The sequence below is a fragment of the Nipponia nippon genome, unplaced genomic scaffold (genome assembly GCF_047370975.1).
Source record: "Nipponia nippon isolate SJK-2023a ecotype South Korea unplaced genomic scaffold, ASM4737097v1 scaffold_26, whole genome shotgun sequence".
Classification (NCBI taxonomy): Eukaryota; Metazoa; Chordata; class Aves; order Pelecaniformes; family Threskiornithidae; genus Nipponia; species Nipponia nippon.
In genome coordinates, this window is record NW_028262343.1 from 1,818,836 (window position 1) to 1,839,030 (window position 20,195).

At 39.7% G+C, this 20,195-nt stretch overlaps 1 protein-coding gene across 1 annotated transcript in view; it reads left to right on the forward strand.

Annotated features, from left to right (window-relative positions):
* The window catches only part of LOC104022969 (synaptic vesicle glycoprotein 2C-like), a 110,790-nt gene that overhangs the window by 75,718 nt on the left and 14,877 nt on the right, over positions 1-20,195 (forward strand). The window contains exons 11-15 of the mRNA XM_087762468.1: positions 219-307; positions 1,444-1,608; positions 7,586-7,719; positions 8,994-9,197; positions 10,127-10,286. Coding sequence (XP_087618594.1) covers positions 219-307; positions 1,444-1,608; positions 7,586-7,719; positions 8,994-9,197; positions 10,127-10,286 — 752 coding nt within the window. The remainder of the gene's footprint in view (positions 1-218; positions 308-1,443; positions 1,609-7,585; positions 7,720-8,993; positions 9,198-10,126; positions 10,287-20,195) is intronic.

Consider the following 20,195-nt stretch of genomic DNA (forward strand, 5'->3'; position numbering starts at 1 on the left):
AAAGAAGCCGGAAAGACACAGAACACGCACAACCTGGCTATAGCTGCAGATTAACATACTTGTATCAGAAGTACAGCTATGACCTCAGTAGCAAAGAGTTGATCTGCTCTCTCTGATGCCCTGAAGAAGCAAGTAAATCAGAATCAAAAAGCTTCTATCATTTAACAAAATTGTTCAAAATGCGATTTAGAATAAATTTATTTCCTAATGATTTACAGATTTGGTTGACGTTTATGAGATGCTTCAACTACCCGGTGAAGGATAATACGATCAAACTTACAGCTGTATGGTTCACCCTGTCTTTTGGGTAAGAGTGGTTCAGATCCTAAACCATTTTTGATAGACTTTGACAGAAGAATCATCTGCATGCAAATCTCTGTTACTATGATTACCTTCTTTGTTTGGAAAGGTTTTATTCAGTAATTATATTTATACATTATATTTATCAGTCAGTCTATTCTTGGTTGCAAGCCTAACTCATCAAGAACATCTGCTTCAGAAAAACTGTCATCTTCTTTGGTCAGCATCTTTCAATATTTTTATATAGTCAATCAGCAAACACAGAGGAACTGTGCCTGCCTCAACATTTTAAAAATGTGAGCTTGGTACTCTACCTGAGCTAACTTGAAAAGAAGTACGTGTTTTATCCAGGGAGGTCAGACTTCATTCGTACAAGGTTTAGAAGATGTACTGGATGTTGTCACCCATTGTTCCCAAGCCCACCGTTGTCATTGCAGGCACATGCTGCTGTAGTTCACCTGTTTGTATCTAATTGTGCTGTGTGGATTTTTTTTGTATTTTTAAAACTAATTTAAGTTTAAAGCAGATTCTAGAAAAGATTTCTTCTTTGTACCTCTCATGGTCTGCAGTCTATGGAAAACTCCATTCTTTGTGTCTGGGCACTGCAGGGGCTCCCCAGTGTCTCGCAGGGCAGGGCCTGGCAGCTGGGGCCCATCCCACCGCCCCAGCCAGGAGCAGGGCAGATGGGGGCACTCGGGCATCGGGCACCTCCCTGGGGACGGGAACGGGCTGAGGCCGGGCTGAGGCCAGGCCAGGATATGGGCCTGCGGATGGGTCCAGTTCAGTAGGGCCCAAGGCTGGCCAGGGCAGGGCAGGGCAGGGCTGTGGGGACCAGCCCTGTTGTGGTGTCACTGGGGCAGGGGATGACGGCCTCAGGGGTCCTGGGCTGTGGGCAGGGTGGAGGAGCCCTGGGGGGGTGTGCAGGGCTGTCAGGGCTGGGAATGCTCTCAGGGCCCAGACACATTGGTTTCATGCAGAAGTGAATTCCACTTTGGATCTACTCTTTATACATGATATGTGGAGACCATGATATGGGGCACAACAGCTCCATCATGTAAGTGGCTGAGGGAGCTGTTCATCCTCACTTTGCACAGGTTTTCAAACCAGTGAGATTGGCAAATGAGCGTTTTCTGTTTTTCACAGCTACTATGGCTTATCTGTCTGGTTTCCTGACGCCATTAAACATCTGCAGTCAGACAAGTACGCATCCCGAGTGAAACATTTCCACAATGAGGAGGTTTCACATTTTGTCTTCAACTTCACACTGGAAAATCAGATTCACAGCAATGGAGAATACATCAATGACAGGTTTACAGATTTCCTAATGTCCTGACTTGGCTGGAATAAATAAATGCATGTTTTAAAGCATGTCTTAATAATCTAATATTTTTCTTCATTAACTAATTGTCATGGTTTAACCCCAGCTGGCAACTAAGCACCACACAGCCGCTCGCTTGCTCACTCCTCCCCAGTGAGATGGGGGAGAGAATCAGAAGAGTAAAAGTGAAAAAAAACTCTTGGGTTGAGATAAAAACAGTTTAATAGGTAAAGCAAAAGCTGCGCACGCAAGCAAAGCAAAGCAAGGAATTCATTCACTACTTCCCATTGGCAGGCAGGTGTTCAGCCATCCTCAGGAAAGCACGGCTCCATCATGCATAACGGTTACTCGGGAAGACAAACGCCATCGCTCTGAACGTCCCCCCCTTCCTTCTTCTTCCCCCAGCTTTTTATGCTGAGCATGAAATCATATGGTATGGAATATCCCTTTGGTCAGTTGGGGTCAGCTGTCCCAGCTGTGTCCCCTCCCAACTTCTTGTGCACCCCCAGCCTACTTGCTGGTGGGGTGGTGTGAGAAGCAGAAAAGGCCTTGACTCTGTGTAAGCACTGCTCAGCAATAACAAAAACATCTCTGTGTTATCAACACTGTTTTCAGCAGAAATCCAAAACATAGCCCCATACTAGCTACTATGAAGAAAATTAACTCTACCCCAGCCAAAACCAGTACATTCTCCACCTCTTATTCCATACCATTTACGTCATGCTCAGGATCCACATTGTCCAATACATCCTCATTAACCACCACCACCCTTCCCATCCTTTGATACAATACACAGGTATCATTCCCTTAGTCTATGGACCACCCCTGTGAAATGTCCATAAAATGTCCATTGAGTTCATTTAGTCCATGACTTTGGGCTCCATCTGTGATGGTGGTCACTCAGGACAGGAGAGGTGGTGTGTTGCATGGAGTTATTGGGCACCAAAGCCAGCTCAGGGTTGGGTCACTGCTGCACTCGCACTGCTTCTTGTAAGGCTTGTCCTCCATTGGTTCAGGTGGTTCCTGTTATGGTAATTCCTATAACATGCAACTCAGATCATGGGTTACAACAATTTAAAGGTATTTCCATTACAGTCTCCACCCCTGGCCCCTTTGGACCAGACCATAGGGTTTAACATTGCAATGAACTCCTCCCCTTGCCCTCTGCTCTGGCTTGGACTTATCCACAGACTGAAGTCCCTTAGGGGTTTACCTGCTCCAAGTGGAGCCTTATCTATGAGGCATAGTCTCTCCAGGGGTATACCTGCTGCGGCATAGACTTACCCACAGCCACAGTCGCTTTAGGGTGCACCTGTTCCAGCATGGCCTTCTCCATGGGCCACAATGCCTTCAGCGATATACCTGCTCCAGCGTGGCCTTACCCACAGCCACAGTGCCTTCAGAAGTAAACCTGCTCCAACATGGCCTTACCCATGGCTGCAGTCCCTCCGGGGAGTACCCTGCTCTGTTGTGGGCTTATCCATGGCCACACGCTTTGAGGTGCTCCAGCATGACCTCATGCACAGCCACTGATGCTTCAAGATGTACCTTCTCCAGCGTGGACATATCCTTGGGCCACAATCCCTTCAGAGGTACACCTGCTGCGGCACAGACATAACCATGGCCACAGATGCTTCAAGATATACCTGCTTCGGCGTGGACTTATCCATGGCCAGAGACGCTTCGGGATGTCCTGCTCCCACATGGAATCATCCACATTTCACAGTCCCTTTGACTCGAGTTCACACTGGAGTTCCAGCCTGTCCACTACAGCAGCACAGAAACAGCAGCAATGCCCTGGCCATCTGCCAGCCCAGGCGCATGGCCATTGCTGTTATCAGAATGTTCTCAGGCACAGCAGAGTAAGATGACAAGCAGTACAGCACTACATCAAGCAGCAAAAACAAAAAGCAGCCACTAACGAGCGCTAGACTTGTCGTGGTTTAATCCCAGCCGGCAACTAAGCACCACACAGCTGCTCGCTCCCCCTCCTGGTGGGATAGGGGAGAGAATCGGAAGGGTAAAAGTGAGAAAACTAGTGGGTTGAGATAAGAACAGTTTAATAACTGAAATGAAATAAAGTAAAATAGTAAGAATAATAATATACAAAGCAAGTGATGCACAATGCAATTGCTCACCACCTGCTGACCAATGCCCAGCCAGTCCCTGAGCAGCGATTGCTGCCCCCTGACCAGCTCCCCCAGTTTATATACTGAGCATGATGTCATGTGGTATGGAATAGCCCTTTGGCCACTCTGGGTCAGCTGTCCTGGCTGTGCCCCCTCCCAGCTTCTTGTGCACCTGGCAGAGCATGGGAAGCTGAAAAGTCCTTGACTAGTGTAAGCCCTACTTAGCAACAACTAAAACATCAGTGTGTTATCAACATTATTCTCAACCTAAATCCAAAACACAGCACTATACCAGCTACTAGGAAGAAAATTAACTCTATCTAAGCCAAAACCAGGACAAGACTCTAATATACAGTAAGGCAAGCAAGCTCCATGGCAAGCACAGAAGCCTGTCAATTAATAGCTAAACAGCAATAACAGCTATAAATTCAATATCTAGCACATTCCAATCAAATCTGTTGTTATCTTGAACCCTTCGAGCCCCATGTTGGGTGCCAAAAAGGACTGTCGTGGTTTAACCCCAGCCAGCAACTAAGCACCACACAGCTGCTCACTCACTCCCCTCACAGCGGGATGGGGGAGAGAATCAGAAGACTAAAAGGGAGAAAACTCATGGGTTGAGATAAAGACAGTTTAATAGGTAAAGCAAAAGTTGTGCACGCAAGCAAAGCAAAACAAGGAATTCATTCACTACTTCCCATCGGCAGGGAGGTGTTCAGCCATCTCCAGGAAAGCAGGGCTTCATCATGTATAACGGTTACTCGGGAAGACAAACGCCATCGCTCTGAACGTCCCCCCCTTCCTTCTTCTTCCCTCAGTTTTTATTGCTGAGCATGACATATGGTATGGAATATCCCTTTGGTCAGTTGGGGTCAGCTGTCCCAGCTGTGTCCCCTCCCAACTTCTTGTGCACCCCCAGCCTACTTGCTGGTGGGATGGTGTGAGAAGCAGAAAAGGCCTGACTCTGTGTAAGCACTGCTCAGCAATAACGAAAACATACCTGTGTTATTAACACTGTTTTCAGTACAAATCCAAAACATAGCCCCATACTAGCTACTATGAAGACCGTTAACTCTATCCCAGCCAAAAACAGCACACTAATAATAGATGGTTTTGTGACTTTTTAATGGGAATTTATTTCTCTTCTTGATTTCTTATGACTTGATCTTGAATGGTGCTGTGGAGCATGGGGAGAAGTGGACCTGTACATGCCCTGGTGGTTCCTGTGTGCAGATCCTCCATGCAAACCCAGCTTCCTTGCCCTCCCGAAAAACAGACTGAAAAGCCTAAGTTAATGATGCCTCCTTTCACAGTGGGATTCAAAGGTTCTCGGACCCAACATGTGCAGCATATTGTAGGGGGCTGGATGTACTTTCATCTCTGTTGCTGGTTCTTTTCTTGTATTGATGAAAGATGCTTCTGTGAAAACGTTGAGCATTGAGAGGATAGGATTTTATCACAGAAAAATAAAAGCTAAACATTACGGTAAATCAATAAAAAGTATGAACAGCTCTAAAATGGGAAACAATACGTTTGCAATGCCTTTTGTGTTTTTTAACTGAATCTGTACATATTAAGGATCTATCTAGACATTACAGATAACTAGATAACTTAAGGGGAAATTAAACACAGCTGGTTTAGGTATCTGGATTCTCTTAAGAAATATACAGAACAACCATGTAAATGGTCTCCTGGATGTTATGGTGCTAATTATTACTTCCATAGGAAAATGTATATCTAAGTGAATAAAATTAATGATTTTGGTAATTCAGTTTTTTTTTTTTTAATAAGAATTTGAGTTTGATGCAGTTAAAAGTCTATGCATTGCAGACAAACATGAACAGTTATCTCGTTTTTAAACTAGCCATAGCTTCCCAGTTCCATTCCTTTCCAGGAGGTAGATGTTCTCCTAAAAGCAAAGAACCATTTACTGTCATTAAGTTTTAGTTGTTTTGCACTCTGTCAACTGAGATCTTATCAATTTAAACTGAAAATTCTTGTAAAACACTAAATCACACTAATCTCCTCTAAAACACTAGTTTACTTTCAGATGTGCAAATTTAATATGCCTCTGACAGTTATTTGAGATTCACAAAACATTTTCCACAGTAATATGAACTCTTTTGATATTCTTCCTCCACAAATGTTTCAATGCTCCACTCACTCCTAATTTCAGTGTTTCCTTCATGTCCTTTTTTAACTAGAAGATCCATCAATACTTTTTACTTCATTACATTTCTGTTGGGTTTGAATTCAAATAATTGCAACACCAATTTTAATATAGTCACAAGATATTTCCTGTCCAAAGGTAAAAAATGCATCAGAAGAATGTAGGACATATAGTCTGTCATTTCTGTTCCAACTGACTAATCTAATTGCTAAATTCTCTTTGTTCTCCTCTGGAATTAAGCTACATTTTAAAATGGAAATTGCTATATGAAAAATGATAATGAGTTGACACTGAACACCAGCCTGATTTTAATCAGTCTGTCATAAATGAGAAATTATATAGTAACTAAAACTAATGGGCTGAAAACACCATTTTTCTGACCAATACGCAAAGAGAATTCATTAGCTAATAAGCCTTTTCCTGTGATAAACACAATTAGCTTTTGCTCTCCTTTCTCATAAAGATGTGATTCCAACAACTGCATTGGTGAGAGAGTTTAATTCCTACTATTTCGTAGGTAGCATATTTTGTGTGTTCTTATTCCTACTATTAGTCTTGTTATAAGAAAAATATTTAGCTAGTCACGCCAGGTTTAATTAGAGTAGAGCCAGGTCTGTGTTCAGAAGGCTTTGCCATTTTAACAGTTCTTACTGTCATATAACTATTAAAGCACTGCTTTTCAAAGTGTTGCCACTTTGGGTGAAGTCTGCCAGAAAAACTGCCCTTTTTTAGTTGTAGCTTTTTCCACACCCTCATGTGAAATAAAAGACATCACAAAAATAATGATATATTGCTACATTTGTCTTTTTTTTGTTGGCATAATGTTAGTTGATATGAGTATACTAGAAAAGGCTTACAGCATTGTTTTAGTCTAGTAATGTTGAGGTAGAAATTTACTGCTAGTAATACACTTTGTCCTTGACTTTTTCTATGAATGACTTGATTTACAGTTATGATCAAAGACCTAGGATTTAAATGAGAGTCAGTAGGATGTTTAGAAATAAGAAAAGCTACTGACAATTTGTTTGTGCATGTTTTACGTACACAGTAATTGCAATTGCATCCACAGACATAGGAGTAACAAACACATACTTCCAGTTAGATACCTAGCCAATGTAATTGTTGTGTCTGTGTTAAACCATTTTGTGAAACCATTTTTAAACACTTGGACCAGTGTGTTTTGGCTTTGAATCTGACACAGTGCCCAGTGTGTTCATCTGGAGAAATAAAGGTTCTTTCAAAAATTCTTTCTTTCCAGCTTGTTGGTACCAGCAGGTGCTTGTTTGTTCCAAGAGACCGGGTTTCTAGAGCCTGAGCTCCCAATTTCCAACTGTAATATCAAATTACAAGTAATAGTGATTTTACAAAGCTATTCCATGAATGTCATGACATTGGCTTTCATTAATGATTAAGGGCAAGTAATAACTGAAATACTATCAAAGAAATTGTATTACTGGTTATGGTCAGCAGCTATGTGGAGCTATTTGTCTTATTAATGCTTTTTCTGAACAACAGTATTATAGAATCAGCTAATTGTTAATTATGTTTCCAGAATGCCTTTAAGGAATCACTGTTTCTGGGGTTAGACCTGTGTAGCTGTGTCAGCTTGACCTGTTGCTCTTTCTAACCTATGAAGGTAGACTGACAGAAATTATTTGTATTGAACAGGTTTATTATGATGAAATTTAAATCAGTAACCTTTGAAGATTCCCTTTTTAAGAATTGTGTGTTTGAAGACATTACTTCACTGAACACCTACTTCAGGAACTGTACTTTCGTGAATACCACCTTCTACAACACAGGTATTACAAGAAAAAACCCTGAACACCCATTGTTTAGCTGCATGTTCTCATCTTACTATTTTGGACTGTTTATAATTTCTTGTTTTCTAATAGAAACAAGAAGCCTTCTTGTAGGGAATAAAAAACCTACAAAAAGCAACAGTCCTCAGTAATGTAATACCAGAAAAGAGAAAGGATCACACCCCATTAGAGATACCGCAGGCCTAATATTGACTCAGATAATAAACATCTCTTTAATTTTAATAATCCCTAAAGAGATTCAGTCTGGAGAGGAGAAAATATGTTTACTGCTTTACTGATAGCTTTAACTAGGTGTATTTTTATTTTGTCTAAATGAGACTGGTGAAATACATTGTTCTATTGTGCTTGCTGTGGCATGGGGATTTGAGTTCAGGATTCAAACTACCTTATCTATAATCATTCCCAGTCTACTAAGTATTCTACCAAAAATAGGAATGCATATTTTCATATGTGTGAACAGAGGACTCATTTTTTTCAGTTTAATACAACGTAAGTGAAAATAGAATATGGCCAACTAAGCTTGTTGGAAAGATGCAGCACTTCTTATTGCTTTTCTGTAACTCCAGCAATCATAATAATAATAGGGTTATGTTTCAGAACAAGCAGTGCCCAGCTTGCTTTGCCTGGAAGGAAAGTATTCTTGATCCAGGGTTAAAAGGCTAACAGGAGGAACAGAAAGAGGAAAGTATAAGGGGAGATCTTTGAAATGGCATTCGAAGAAGAATGGCCTGAACTGTTGCATGTAGTAACTCATTCATGTTCAAGCTAAAGACAAAGTGGCCTGCTCAGAAATGAAAATGGGTTTAATCTGAATTCCATAGGAACATTTCCCTTTAAAAGAAGTCAAACCAAACTGGGCATAATCAACAGTCTCATCTGAAAGGCTATCTGGTGTGGGAATAGAAGGTCTGATACCAAGCAAGACCAAGTGATAGAAACTTGCAGATATCCGGTGCTTTTTATGCAAAACCAGCTGGTGCTGAGAGGTCTTAACCAAATACAGTCCAAGCAGAGCTGAAATACATTAATATAATTTGCCTAATTCCAGGCCTTAGTTGCTCTTTTTCATGAACTTTGCATATTTTTCTATTAAGATTAAAAGGTATCAAAATTAACAGCAATAACTAGTCCCATTTTACAAAGCAGTGAAAGCTCCTAGTTGTCATTAAAGTTGCCTAAACTTGAAATGTTTTTAATCAAAAGCTGCACATTGAGTCAGCCGTTAGCTGAAATCTTTCTTTTTCTTTCCACAGATCTCGAGCAATATAAATTTGTTGACAGCAAATTGATAAATTGCACATTTTTCCACATCAGGACAGGATGCCAGATTTCTTTCAATGACGACTACAGTGCCTACTGGCTCTACTTTGTCAATTTCCTGGGAACTTTGGCAGTGTTACCAGGGAATATTGTGTCCGCTCTCCTGATGGATAGAATTGGACGGTTAACAATGCTAGGTAGGGGCTTCACTTTAAAACAGAGAACACCACCAACACCTAAAGTTCTCCTGATAAAGTAACATGTTCTCTTTTTAAAGGATTCGGTTCAAAGAAATACAGAACATTCCTTCTGCAGATACTTCATTTATGTGGTATTCTAAGCGCAGTTTTAAAAAACCCCCAATTTAGAAACTCTAGGAACAAAGGGGTCTGTAACTAGTTCTGCTATGTCATGTAGTCAGTCATTGCTCTTTCACACTGATATTACAAGACTGCAATTTAGGCATTTGGGATGAGATTTTTGGAGAGTGCTGACCATTGGCTTGTTTTTGCTCTAGCTGAAAGGAAAGCAAGATGTATGCAGGTGATCCTCAGTTTGTGAAGCAGCTCCTAGGAACAGTCAGCAGTCCTTTGCCTGTTATCTACTTTGCAAAGTAACACAGCTGAAAGATATCTACTGTGGAATATCTGCAATCACAAATCTGTTTTCATTTTACTTAAATAACTATGTGGTAATTTATTACGTTCATTTTCTAGGAGAATATCTCTATATAAATGCAGTTCCCACTCACTGTTTTTATTACTACAATATATGAATGAGTTTCATGTGATTACAGAAGATGATGAAGGAAGAAGAATAAGGGTAGTTTTCCCCACACAGATTGCTTTGGTAGTTTAGAGGAGGTTCTAGCTTAATACTTTAATATATATACTAATGTTTGAGGAGTTACTTTTTTGTCTTTCTGTCTTCTTCCCCCTGAGCCCCTTATAATATTTGTCTGCCTGACTGGTCTTACCAGCAGAGAATGTCTCTTTAGTTTTTAACTCAAATATATGGGTAAGTTATTTGATTACACTATGTGAATAGAAATATTTAACACAACAAACACAGACTGTTCTTTAAATACAACTCCACTTAGTGTTCATTTCATCTGTCTTGTACCTAGGTGGTTCCATGGTTCTTTCTGGTATAAGCTGTTTTTTCCTGTGGTTTGGGACCAGTGAATCCATGATGATAGGTATGTTGTGCCTCTACAATGGTCTCACCATCTCAGCTTGGAACTCTCTTGATGTCATTACTGTGGAGCTGTATCCTACAGACAGAAGGTATGTGCAGATGCATCTCTATTAACTTTGCTGACTCTATCTCTATGTACCAGCAGAAATGGTAAATAGAAATGGTTAAGTATGAGCTTTACAGTGGTAGTGATGTTTTAAGTGGGCTGAATGAATAGTTTGTCTTATGAACAATGGGGGGGATATAATAAAAAATATTTTTTTGAGCTATTTGGTATGTATTTTGCATCAAATATCATCTAATCAGGGAAATACCACAAATGTAGTTTCATATGAAGAAAAAAAAAAGAGAAGGTCTAACTGCTACTCTCATTTAAAACACAGCTTATGAGTAGTATTTCTGAAAACAGTAATGAAATATTTCTGGGTTTCCCCTAGTGTAACTAGCTATGATGGCAATAGTTGGTCCAAAATAGCAATATAGCTGCATTTGTCTGTTGACTGTGAGATAGTGGGAATGATAATAAAAAAATCACTCTCTGGAGCTGAAGAGCATCTTCTGGAAGAGATTGTGGGCTTGAACCATGCTGAGCTGTTAATTAGTCTGCTACGAATTTGTATGCAGGGTCACTAGGAGTCTATATGTACTCATCCTTAAGCAGACACAAAAATGTCTCAGGCACTGCTCCTGACCCTTCAAGGCTCTTGCAGAAAAGCTCAGGACAGTTTTCATGTCCTGCAAGCATTGCTGCTAGATGACATGGGGTTGTTTTTTGTTTTGTTTTGGGGTTTTTTTGAGATACAGGGTACTCTTTAACACTGATCTTATGTCACTGAATGGACTGAAGGAAGAACAGTCGAGTCATATGCCGTTGTATGTCAAGTGTAAAAATATAAAAGCCACACTTCCTTGAATAGACTGGGATCTCTCCCCCCCTCCCCCCCTCCTTAAAAATTCTGTGTAAAATTGCCCAGATTCCTGCCAAGGGATGGTGTGTCCTTTCTCTTATCACAGTGCTATTCATTATGGCATTTACTATAAGTTTCAAATATGGTGAAAAAAATTTCCAGTTTATAAATGTGTGATGCCTTGCTGGCAAGTCTGTTTTTGGACATGGGTGCAACAGGCTTTGGTATTTTCCATTGGGAGAGGAAGACTGTAGACTGGCTTCTCTGTTGTCTTTTGACTGGCATTTAAAAAAAATATGCTGCTTCACACAAGAAATAGATCTCCGTTGTTGTGGTTGTATCAAATTACCATACTAGGCTACTTATGAATCCAAAGCACTAAGCTTTAATATTAAGCACTACTGTTTTTATTACACCTCAGGAAATTGCTCTTCTGGCAAGAATTATTCTATCAGCCATACTCTATGATATAATTCTAATAACTATTTCTAAAGGATATTTATCTTCTTGACATTTCTGAACATAGTAGGCACAAATATTTTCTTAAAATGAAGTAAAAAAAATAATTGAAAAAGCCATTGATGTTAATGGAAGAAAAAATTATTACTAGAAATGATAAAAAGAATGTAACTGATATCTATTCTAGGGCATCTGAATTTTGTAGATAATAGTTGGTTTTAAGTTTCTGCTAGCTTTGGAATTGTAGCAAATTTTTCCCCGTTTTCCTTTTTTAAAAAGCTTGTGTGTGCAAACAATAGCTGTATTGAATTCCACCTCAAAAATTTACTTGCAGCTGAGTTGTTGGGTTTGGTTTGGTTTTTTTTTGTTTTTGCAACAACTTGGACAGAAAACTTGTCATTTTATATTATCAATATAAAAAGGCTGATAGGCCAAATCTACCTTTGTCAGGAAAGACACTGCTGACATATACTGAAGATGAGATTTTTTTTTTTTTTTTTTCCCCCCTAAAAGTTCTGGTTCCATCACTGCCAGTTTTTGCCAGTTGAGTTATAAGGAAACAAGCAATTCTAGAAGTCTCTTCCTATACATTTTGTTTGTTTTTTAGATTGGGGCAAAGCTTCTTCATGTTTCGTAGAACTATTTGAAAATGAATACCTTCAGGGACTCAAATAGGCTGTTTCCCACAGTTTTTTCTCTGATTTTTTTTTTTTTTTTTTTTTTTGTCCAGACCGGCTGCAGTTTAACAGCCACCATTCCCCACCTCTGATGGTCCTGTCTTTCCTTCTAAGACTCCTCTGATCTCCATAGCCTGGCATGACTTGCCATAGTTTGCTGGGAATTTCCAGGTTCTGCAAGTAGCTGTAGGGCTGAACAGCCTTTCCAGGCATATATGGTAAATGAAGCTGCCTGATCTGTTTTTGCATATGAGGTCCTTCATACTTAAGATGATGTGCTCCACTTTCATTTTAAAGCTGCATCCAGAATTAATCTGGTCCTGAAACTGGCTTCCAGTTTTCCCTCAAAAGGTGATCTAGGCACAACAATTTTGCTCACTGTGTCACCATTTTACTGTTCCAATATGTACTTTTTCCTTACTCCCAACCAGTGAAATGACCACAAACCAGCAGCAAAGTGCAGCTGGCGGTTGGGCTGGAAGAAATGTGTGTGGAAGGAGGCCAGTTCACACTACCATGCACAAGAGACCAGGCTGGCCAGCCCACCCTTTTCCTCCTGCACTACTCCTCATGGAAACCAGCCAGTTGCCAAACCACTGGGGCTTTGCCAGTGTCGTGCAGGGTAGTATAAAAGGTGTTTCATAAATCACACTCCAGGTTATTTATGGATCATACTGGATTTTTGCCAGGTAGGGGTGTGGTGAGCAATTTGGAAATGTGCAGGGTATATGATACACAGGACACATTTGTTTCTTCTTCATCAGCTGCCTGCAGGTCAGAGGTAAAGTTGCTTCAAAATCTTAACAGATTTGGATTCTGTATGCATTCAAACTCACCTACATATTAACATTTTAATTTACTTATGCTTGGATTTGAGGTAATTAAGTAGTTTGTCCTGAATTCTTGATAATTCTTTCAAACTTTATGCCATTGTAGCATAGCTTTTGTCTGCATATTCTTTATAAAACCTCAGTTGATTTGCACAACTACTAAAATAAGAGATATTAAAGACTGTATAGATTTCAAATGATTCTCAGGTAGATGAAGAAGTTATGTTAAAAGGTGATGATATGTTATCAATGCTAGTCATAGGTAGGTTTCTGTCTTCCAGATGATATGCATGGTGGTAACAAATAATCATTTAATAATATTTATTTTTTTTTTTTTACTTTTCAATACACAAATTTTAATGGACACCCATGATGACTAGCTATAAACTAGCTAATTTCCAATAAGCAAGTAAATTAATCCAGCTCCACAATGTAAAGAACTTGTATTATCTCATCTTTTGTCTTGTCTTAATGGCCTGTGCTATCCTGGATTGCTCAGCAGTCAGCTGGTTCAGAAAAGTGGTTGGTTGTGACCCTCTTGAAAGCCAAACCAAACTATTCCATAGCCATGGAAGCTCTGCTCTGAAGGAGAGTTATTAAACATCTTGAAAACATTTCTGAGTGCTCCTAGAGTGATTTCCTACTCTTAAACTTTCTGTATTTTCAGAACACTACTCTGAAAGAAGGTGATGTAGAAATTGAGGCACAGAGGAAAAAGATATTTTTAAAAATTACTTTAGGTGCCCAATTTGACACGTGGTACCTATGATACCAGTCACTGAGCATTTTAGAAGAGGGAATGGGCTGAAAGTGTAACTTCCACTGCAGCTATAAGCACTCAGCACTTCAGCAACACAAACCTGAAGGTGCTAAGCGGAGCACACAGAAAATGTGAAATGCATACTTAATGACCATTTAGTTAGCTTTAAGTGACTTGCTAACATTGAGGAATTCTGTGGCAGGAGCAGGGATTGTATCCTTTCTCCTGACAGCACTCAAGTACCTTAACCATGAGACTCTGTTTTCTCATCTTGCAGTCCCCAACCTTATTCACGGTGTGCCTTTCAACTTCTGCAACAGATGAGGGAAACAGTTTCCTTCACTACATACATGTTTTATCCCTCAAGCTCTCTTTGTTCTGTGCATTGGCAGAGTGATGCAGAAAAAAATAGTGTGTGATGAGGTAATTATAGAATGCATTGTAATGTGTGTGCCCAAGGGGCTTGCAATAACATTGCACAATTTCCTAGCTCTGCCTGTAATATAAATATGAATGGAAGAGAGTTAAAATTCTCTGAAGAAGTAACATTTAAGAGATTTTTATGACTTTAAAATGCAACAGTTACTGTCACATAAATGATAAATATCTTTTTGTGAACTAACTTGGGAAGCACCAACTTTATAAGCCAAGACTCTTGTCAAGGAGTGGATACAACAAATAAGCCAAACAGAAACAAAGTGGAATAGAAATAGGTCATCTCCTTGTATCTCCTGCAGAGTAAATTAAAGTCAGATTGCATCATAACCAACAATTCATCAGTTTTACTACAGCTGCCAGACATCTGGGTTTGAATCTTGGCCAGGAATATTTAGAATTCAAGGTGTGCTATAAAATGAAGTCATCCTGGTTTGCCTTTTTTAATACCTCTGAAATAAGTTCATAAGGGTTTGGTCATAATTAAGAAGTCAGTCACCTATCTTCAGTTCATTATATTTATCTTTTGCTCCTCTTCTTGAGCCCAGAGAATTTGTCCCCAGAGTAATAAACACTATTCATGGGGTGTCTTAAGTCCAAGTTTTTATTGTTGTGGCTGTCAGAAGTTTTCTATTCTTTTGAGTCATAACAGCAGTCATGAACTTATAATAGACTTCCTGACAGCTATTTTCTACTGCCATCCTGTATATGTGGTTCAACTGCATTTTGCTGAAATTTCATGGTGTTTTTAAGGCATGAAATGCTGAACCTATGCAATTCCTTAGGCAGTAGGCCAAGGCAGGAAGGCAAACTCCATGATTTTACTTGCATGCCGAGTGCTGTAATAGGTCAGGCTATAATATGCATGTGTGTACTTATTTTTTTAAAAGATCTGAAAATGTCTGGACATTAGAAAATTATCCATATAACTTTCAGAAACTCTGTTTTCATAGCCTTTGCATATTATCAACATCCACAACAATGGGATTCAGAGTCTTTTGTAAAGTGCTGGATAGGCTTGGCACTAGCTCTGGCAAGAAGGTTATGAAATATCTGTGCTACACATTCAGTAGCACTCCACTGCAGGACAATGAAGTTGTTGGGTGCTCTGACTATCAACAATGGAAAAGCAGGCCTGAAATATTATATGTAGGAATATGCTCTTTCTTAGACCAGGTGCTTATACATGGCAACCAGGAAACAAGCTCTTTTAATCTAAAAGCTTGGATAATCCCTCTATTTTTAACTGTTTGGATTCTTGCTATTTGTTATGTGGGGCTTACGTGAAAGGAAGCTAAGCACTTTAATTTGTCATAGCTTTCCCAGCACCAGAAGTAAAATACATTTGGGAAAATTCCTTTTCTCTAACATCCAGCTTTCTCTCAGACCTGACATTTTTATAGGACTTCTGCATTTTTCTTCAATCAATACTAAAATCTGTAACTTTTTTTTTCTTAAGGCAAGCCCAAATTGATTCATCAGCACTGTCTTACTGATGTGCTTGAAGGATTTATTGACATTCTCTAGCTGGCCAAGGGATTCTTGCTACCAAACTCCCTTGGCCAGTAATGAGGATTGCTCATAGAGTCAAAAAGACATTTTTTGTGCTAGTGCTTTGCTCAGTAACTGATCAACATAATGGAAATCGGTGTATATAGTAATAATGGCCTTATGACTTTGGATTCTCTTCACTTCATTCATGATGCTGAGATGACACATCACATATCTTTGATCATTTGCAGACTTTCCATACATTCTAGCACTCTCCTGAAACACTGTAGCAAAGACTGTATTTGGGCTGCAAGAGAAAACTGTGCTCGTATATGCTGTGATACAAATACATATATATTGCATGGCTATTTTTACTCCTTGGATTCAGTAGACTGACTTATGAAGGTGTGAATTAATACAGATTTTAGCCGATTTGAATTGCAAACACTGTTCTAAAAGATGTTTATAAACCAACAGGTCTGAATTTGCTATCCCTAGAGCTCAACAGTTTGCTCCATGACTTTGTTCTGAGTATTAATGCACAACAAATTCACAGTCAAACGCAGTATTAAAATTGAAGGATATGAAGGCAGAAGGTTGAACAGTGACAATGCTTTTCAGGTACAGGTCGCAACACCATTTTACTTAAGCCTGTAAAAATCTTACTGTTCCTGCCGATGATGTGCATATTTTAGGCAAAAGGACATGCCTGAAAACTGCTGAAGATCAAAAGATTGAACTGCTGGGCTGTTGATTTTGTATCAGCAGGACAGCCAAGGGCAATAAAAATGGGCTTACTTTGTCTTACTCTTCTTTACCCCTTACAATTGGAAAAATTGAATAAGTCCATTTTAGAAAGCAGAACTGTTTTTTCAGTGCCAACAACTTACCTTAATTTTGCTCAGATATAAGAGATATTGTATTACAAAATTACTTTAAACCTTAATAAGGCAATCTTGGGTAGATAACCTATAACAGATCTAGATCACAGTGGCAGCCCTGAATGTGCTATCTGTAGACCCCAGCACATGAAAATAAATGGTCCAAATTGCTCAAAAAAAAAAAATTCAGACCCCTGTTATAACTATTGATATAGGCAAATAGCATCTGTGAAACAGCTTACTTTTCTAATGTAGTATAAAACAACACTGAATATAAGTAAAGCATCCACATACGTTTTGTACTATTGCCTTTCCAAAGATTTCCTGCCTGTATCTGTCCAAATTTGCATTAGCTAGATCTATGTATTCCTTGAGGAGTTCTGGTATCTCTTTGAATATATTGAGGCTGTTGATGACTAAGTGTCTGTTTTCTCTATGTGAATATTGGGGTTTTTTACTGTATTTTGGGAGCAAGTTTGGTTTTACATCAGTACTGGCAGCTGAAGAAACTGTTTACATGTGCAGACATTGATCACAACCAGTTACCACTACAAATTTAGAAATACTTTCTGTGCATAAACAAGGCTGAAATTGGAACAGTTCTGACTCTTCCTCTCCTTCTTTGCCTGACTTGTTCAAAAAAGCTGCAGCCTGTTATTACCCTATCAGATAGACTGTTTTCCAGGCTAGCTGTGTTGTCTTTAACCTTTTCCTACCTGGTTGGGATAAAGTCTACTTCCATAGAATTGTTTAGGTTGGAAAAAACCCTTAAGATCGAGTCCAACTGCAAACCTAACACTGCCAAGTCCACCACTAAACCATGTCCTCAAGCACCACGTCTACCCGTCTTTTAAATACCTCCAGGGATGGGGACTCAACCACTTCCCTGGGCAGCCTGTTCCAGTGCCTGACTACCCTTTCAGCGAAGAAGTTTTTCCTAATATCCAATCTAAACCTCCCCTGGCGCAACTTGAGGCCATTTCCTCTTGTCCTATCACTTGTTACTAGGGAAAAGAGACTGACCCCTCACCTTGCTACAACCTCCTTTCAGGTAGTTGTAGAGAGCAATAAGGTCTCTTCTCCAGGCTTAACAACCCCAGCTCCCTCAGCTGCACCTCATAAGACCTGTTCTCTACACCCTTCACCAGCTTCGTTGCCCTTCTTTGGACATGCTCCAGCACCTCAATGTCTTTCTTGTAGTGAGGGACCCAAAACTGAACACAGTATTTGAGGTGTGGCCTCACCAGTGCCGAGTACAGAGGGATGATCACTTCCCTAGTGCTGCTGGCCACGCTATTTCTGATACAAGCCAGGATGCTATTGGCCTTCTTGGCCACCTGGGCACATTGCTGGCCCATATTCAGCCAGCTGCCAACCAGTCTTTCTTCTTCCTGCTCCTCCTTCCTACCTGCACTCTCATTCACCCTAGAAGATGCGTCAGTCTGGAGCTCCTTTCCTGTCAGGAGCTTCTTCCTGTGCTGATCAGCTTCCCCCAAGTATTCTTCTGATGCTCTGCTTTTTCTGCCTTTGCAGTACAAATGTTTCTGTGGTAGGGACTTGATCTTCTCATATGCTTTGAAAGATTACTCCAGTAGGGTGGCTCTTTGTTGCTTCCTTCAGTGTATCTTCCACTCCTCCTTTGGACTGATTTCTCCAAAAGTCTTCCTAAAACTTGCTCGTTCCTTCTCTGAGGAAGGAATTTTCAAGGAACTGCTGCAAATGTTTCTCTGTCAGAAAAGCTTCACAAGCAACACTTCCAAAGTTTCCTCATCTGCTGCTCTCAGGCAGCCCTCACTGGTCTGCACTGTTGGGCAGCAGAGCATGTCACTGTGAAGATGGTCACTTCCAGGATGTGCACATTTAGCTTTTTAGGCACTAAATATTATGTAAAAGTACTGCAAGTTTAATTAAATTTAGAAAAAATAAGCAAGTAAGGGCTTTGACCATTCAAGAAGCATATCTGAGTCTCTTCTACTTGTTTTTTCAACCAGTGTTTCTGGGTAGTTTCTGCTCTGCCATCCAAATGATCTTTCTCTCCTTCCTTAAATATCACTGATATTTCTTGTCATGCAATATCTGGATGGGTACCATGTTTTACGAAAAGAGGAATTACAATTACTTCAGGCAAAATCATAATTACTTTGCTAAATCTCAGGTATTTTAGAGACTGAAACACTGCTATCCATTGCAAGAGACATATAGCTGAAGTTCTACTATATTTATTATGGTTATAATCACCCAGCAAAAGAGACTAATTTGTGTCTTATCCTGGGGTCAGAAAAGGCATGTAATACATAGAGCTGACACTGGAACAGTAAGTATTGACTCTTATGATTTTACTTCCATAAGAAATGTTTTAGAGGGTTAACTTTGGTCTGCAACCATGGACAAATGAATATTTAATGTTAATGGAAAAAGACCTTTTTGAAGGTAAACTAACTAGTCTGTTCCATGACTTAATTCTGTCCTGCAAACATTCTGTTAACTGATTCAAGAATTTGACAGTCAAAGTACCATTACTTCAAATTAGCACATTTCTGAATCTTGTTCAGATTCTGAAGTTGGCTCTGTGGGTTAACTAGAGTTCAGCTTCTTATAGCGAACTAGAGCCCTGTAGAAATATGCAAGAAGGATCTATACCTACCTTCATCATTCTTTTGGTTCAGGGTCCTCAAATATACCAGGACTGGTATAATTCTGAAGCACAGCATGTCGGATACAGTCAGGGCATGGACAGTGCTGAAAACACCTATATCCCCATCAACTGTACTACACAGAAGCTTTTACCTCTCTCCTGATATAAGACTTGGATGTAGGACACTGAAGGGCCTGACTGATTCTCACTATTGAGATCCAGTGACCAGATTTGCAGAAGAGCAGTGTAGGTGAACTAGTGATACTCTGCACTGTGGATATGTCCACTGGTTGCTTGAGGGAGAGGATCTCTTATCCCTTGATACCATGGTTTGCTGTTTTCAGAATCAAAAAATAGTTCTGTGAAGAACCTCAAGAGTTTATATCCTTGGTCTCAGTTGGGATCAAGTCTGCTTACTTCAAGTTTATTCTCTGGGCTGCTCTTCAGGATCTCCACTAGAAGTTCCTCAAATTAGGAATTCAGGCAGCATCTGAGCACAAGACTTCCTTTCCCTCATATGTACCTCAGTACAATAACTAGGGCTATTCTTAGTCACTCAGTCCATTAGTATTTCTGTTAACCCCTGCTGTTTAGACTGGGGGCTTTTTCCTTCTAATGGCAGTACTTAATATTAACAAGAAATATTTTGTTCTGAAAAGAAGTTTCTATCCTCCTGATTGTACTTAATTTATCCCAGTGAGCTCACTGTAGTCCTTCTCTTGCTTCTAAGAGATTTGAGAAATGTTAGAAATTCTAATATTGTACAAAAATTTAAGACACTTTTGTTGGGACAAGGTTATTCCTGCAGCTATGAATTACACAGTCATGTCAAAACACAATTTATGCAAACTTCTATCATTTTAATAATACATCTGCACACAGGTTACCAAATATCTAAAATACTAAATCCAGATTACTAAAA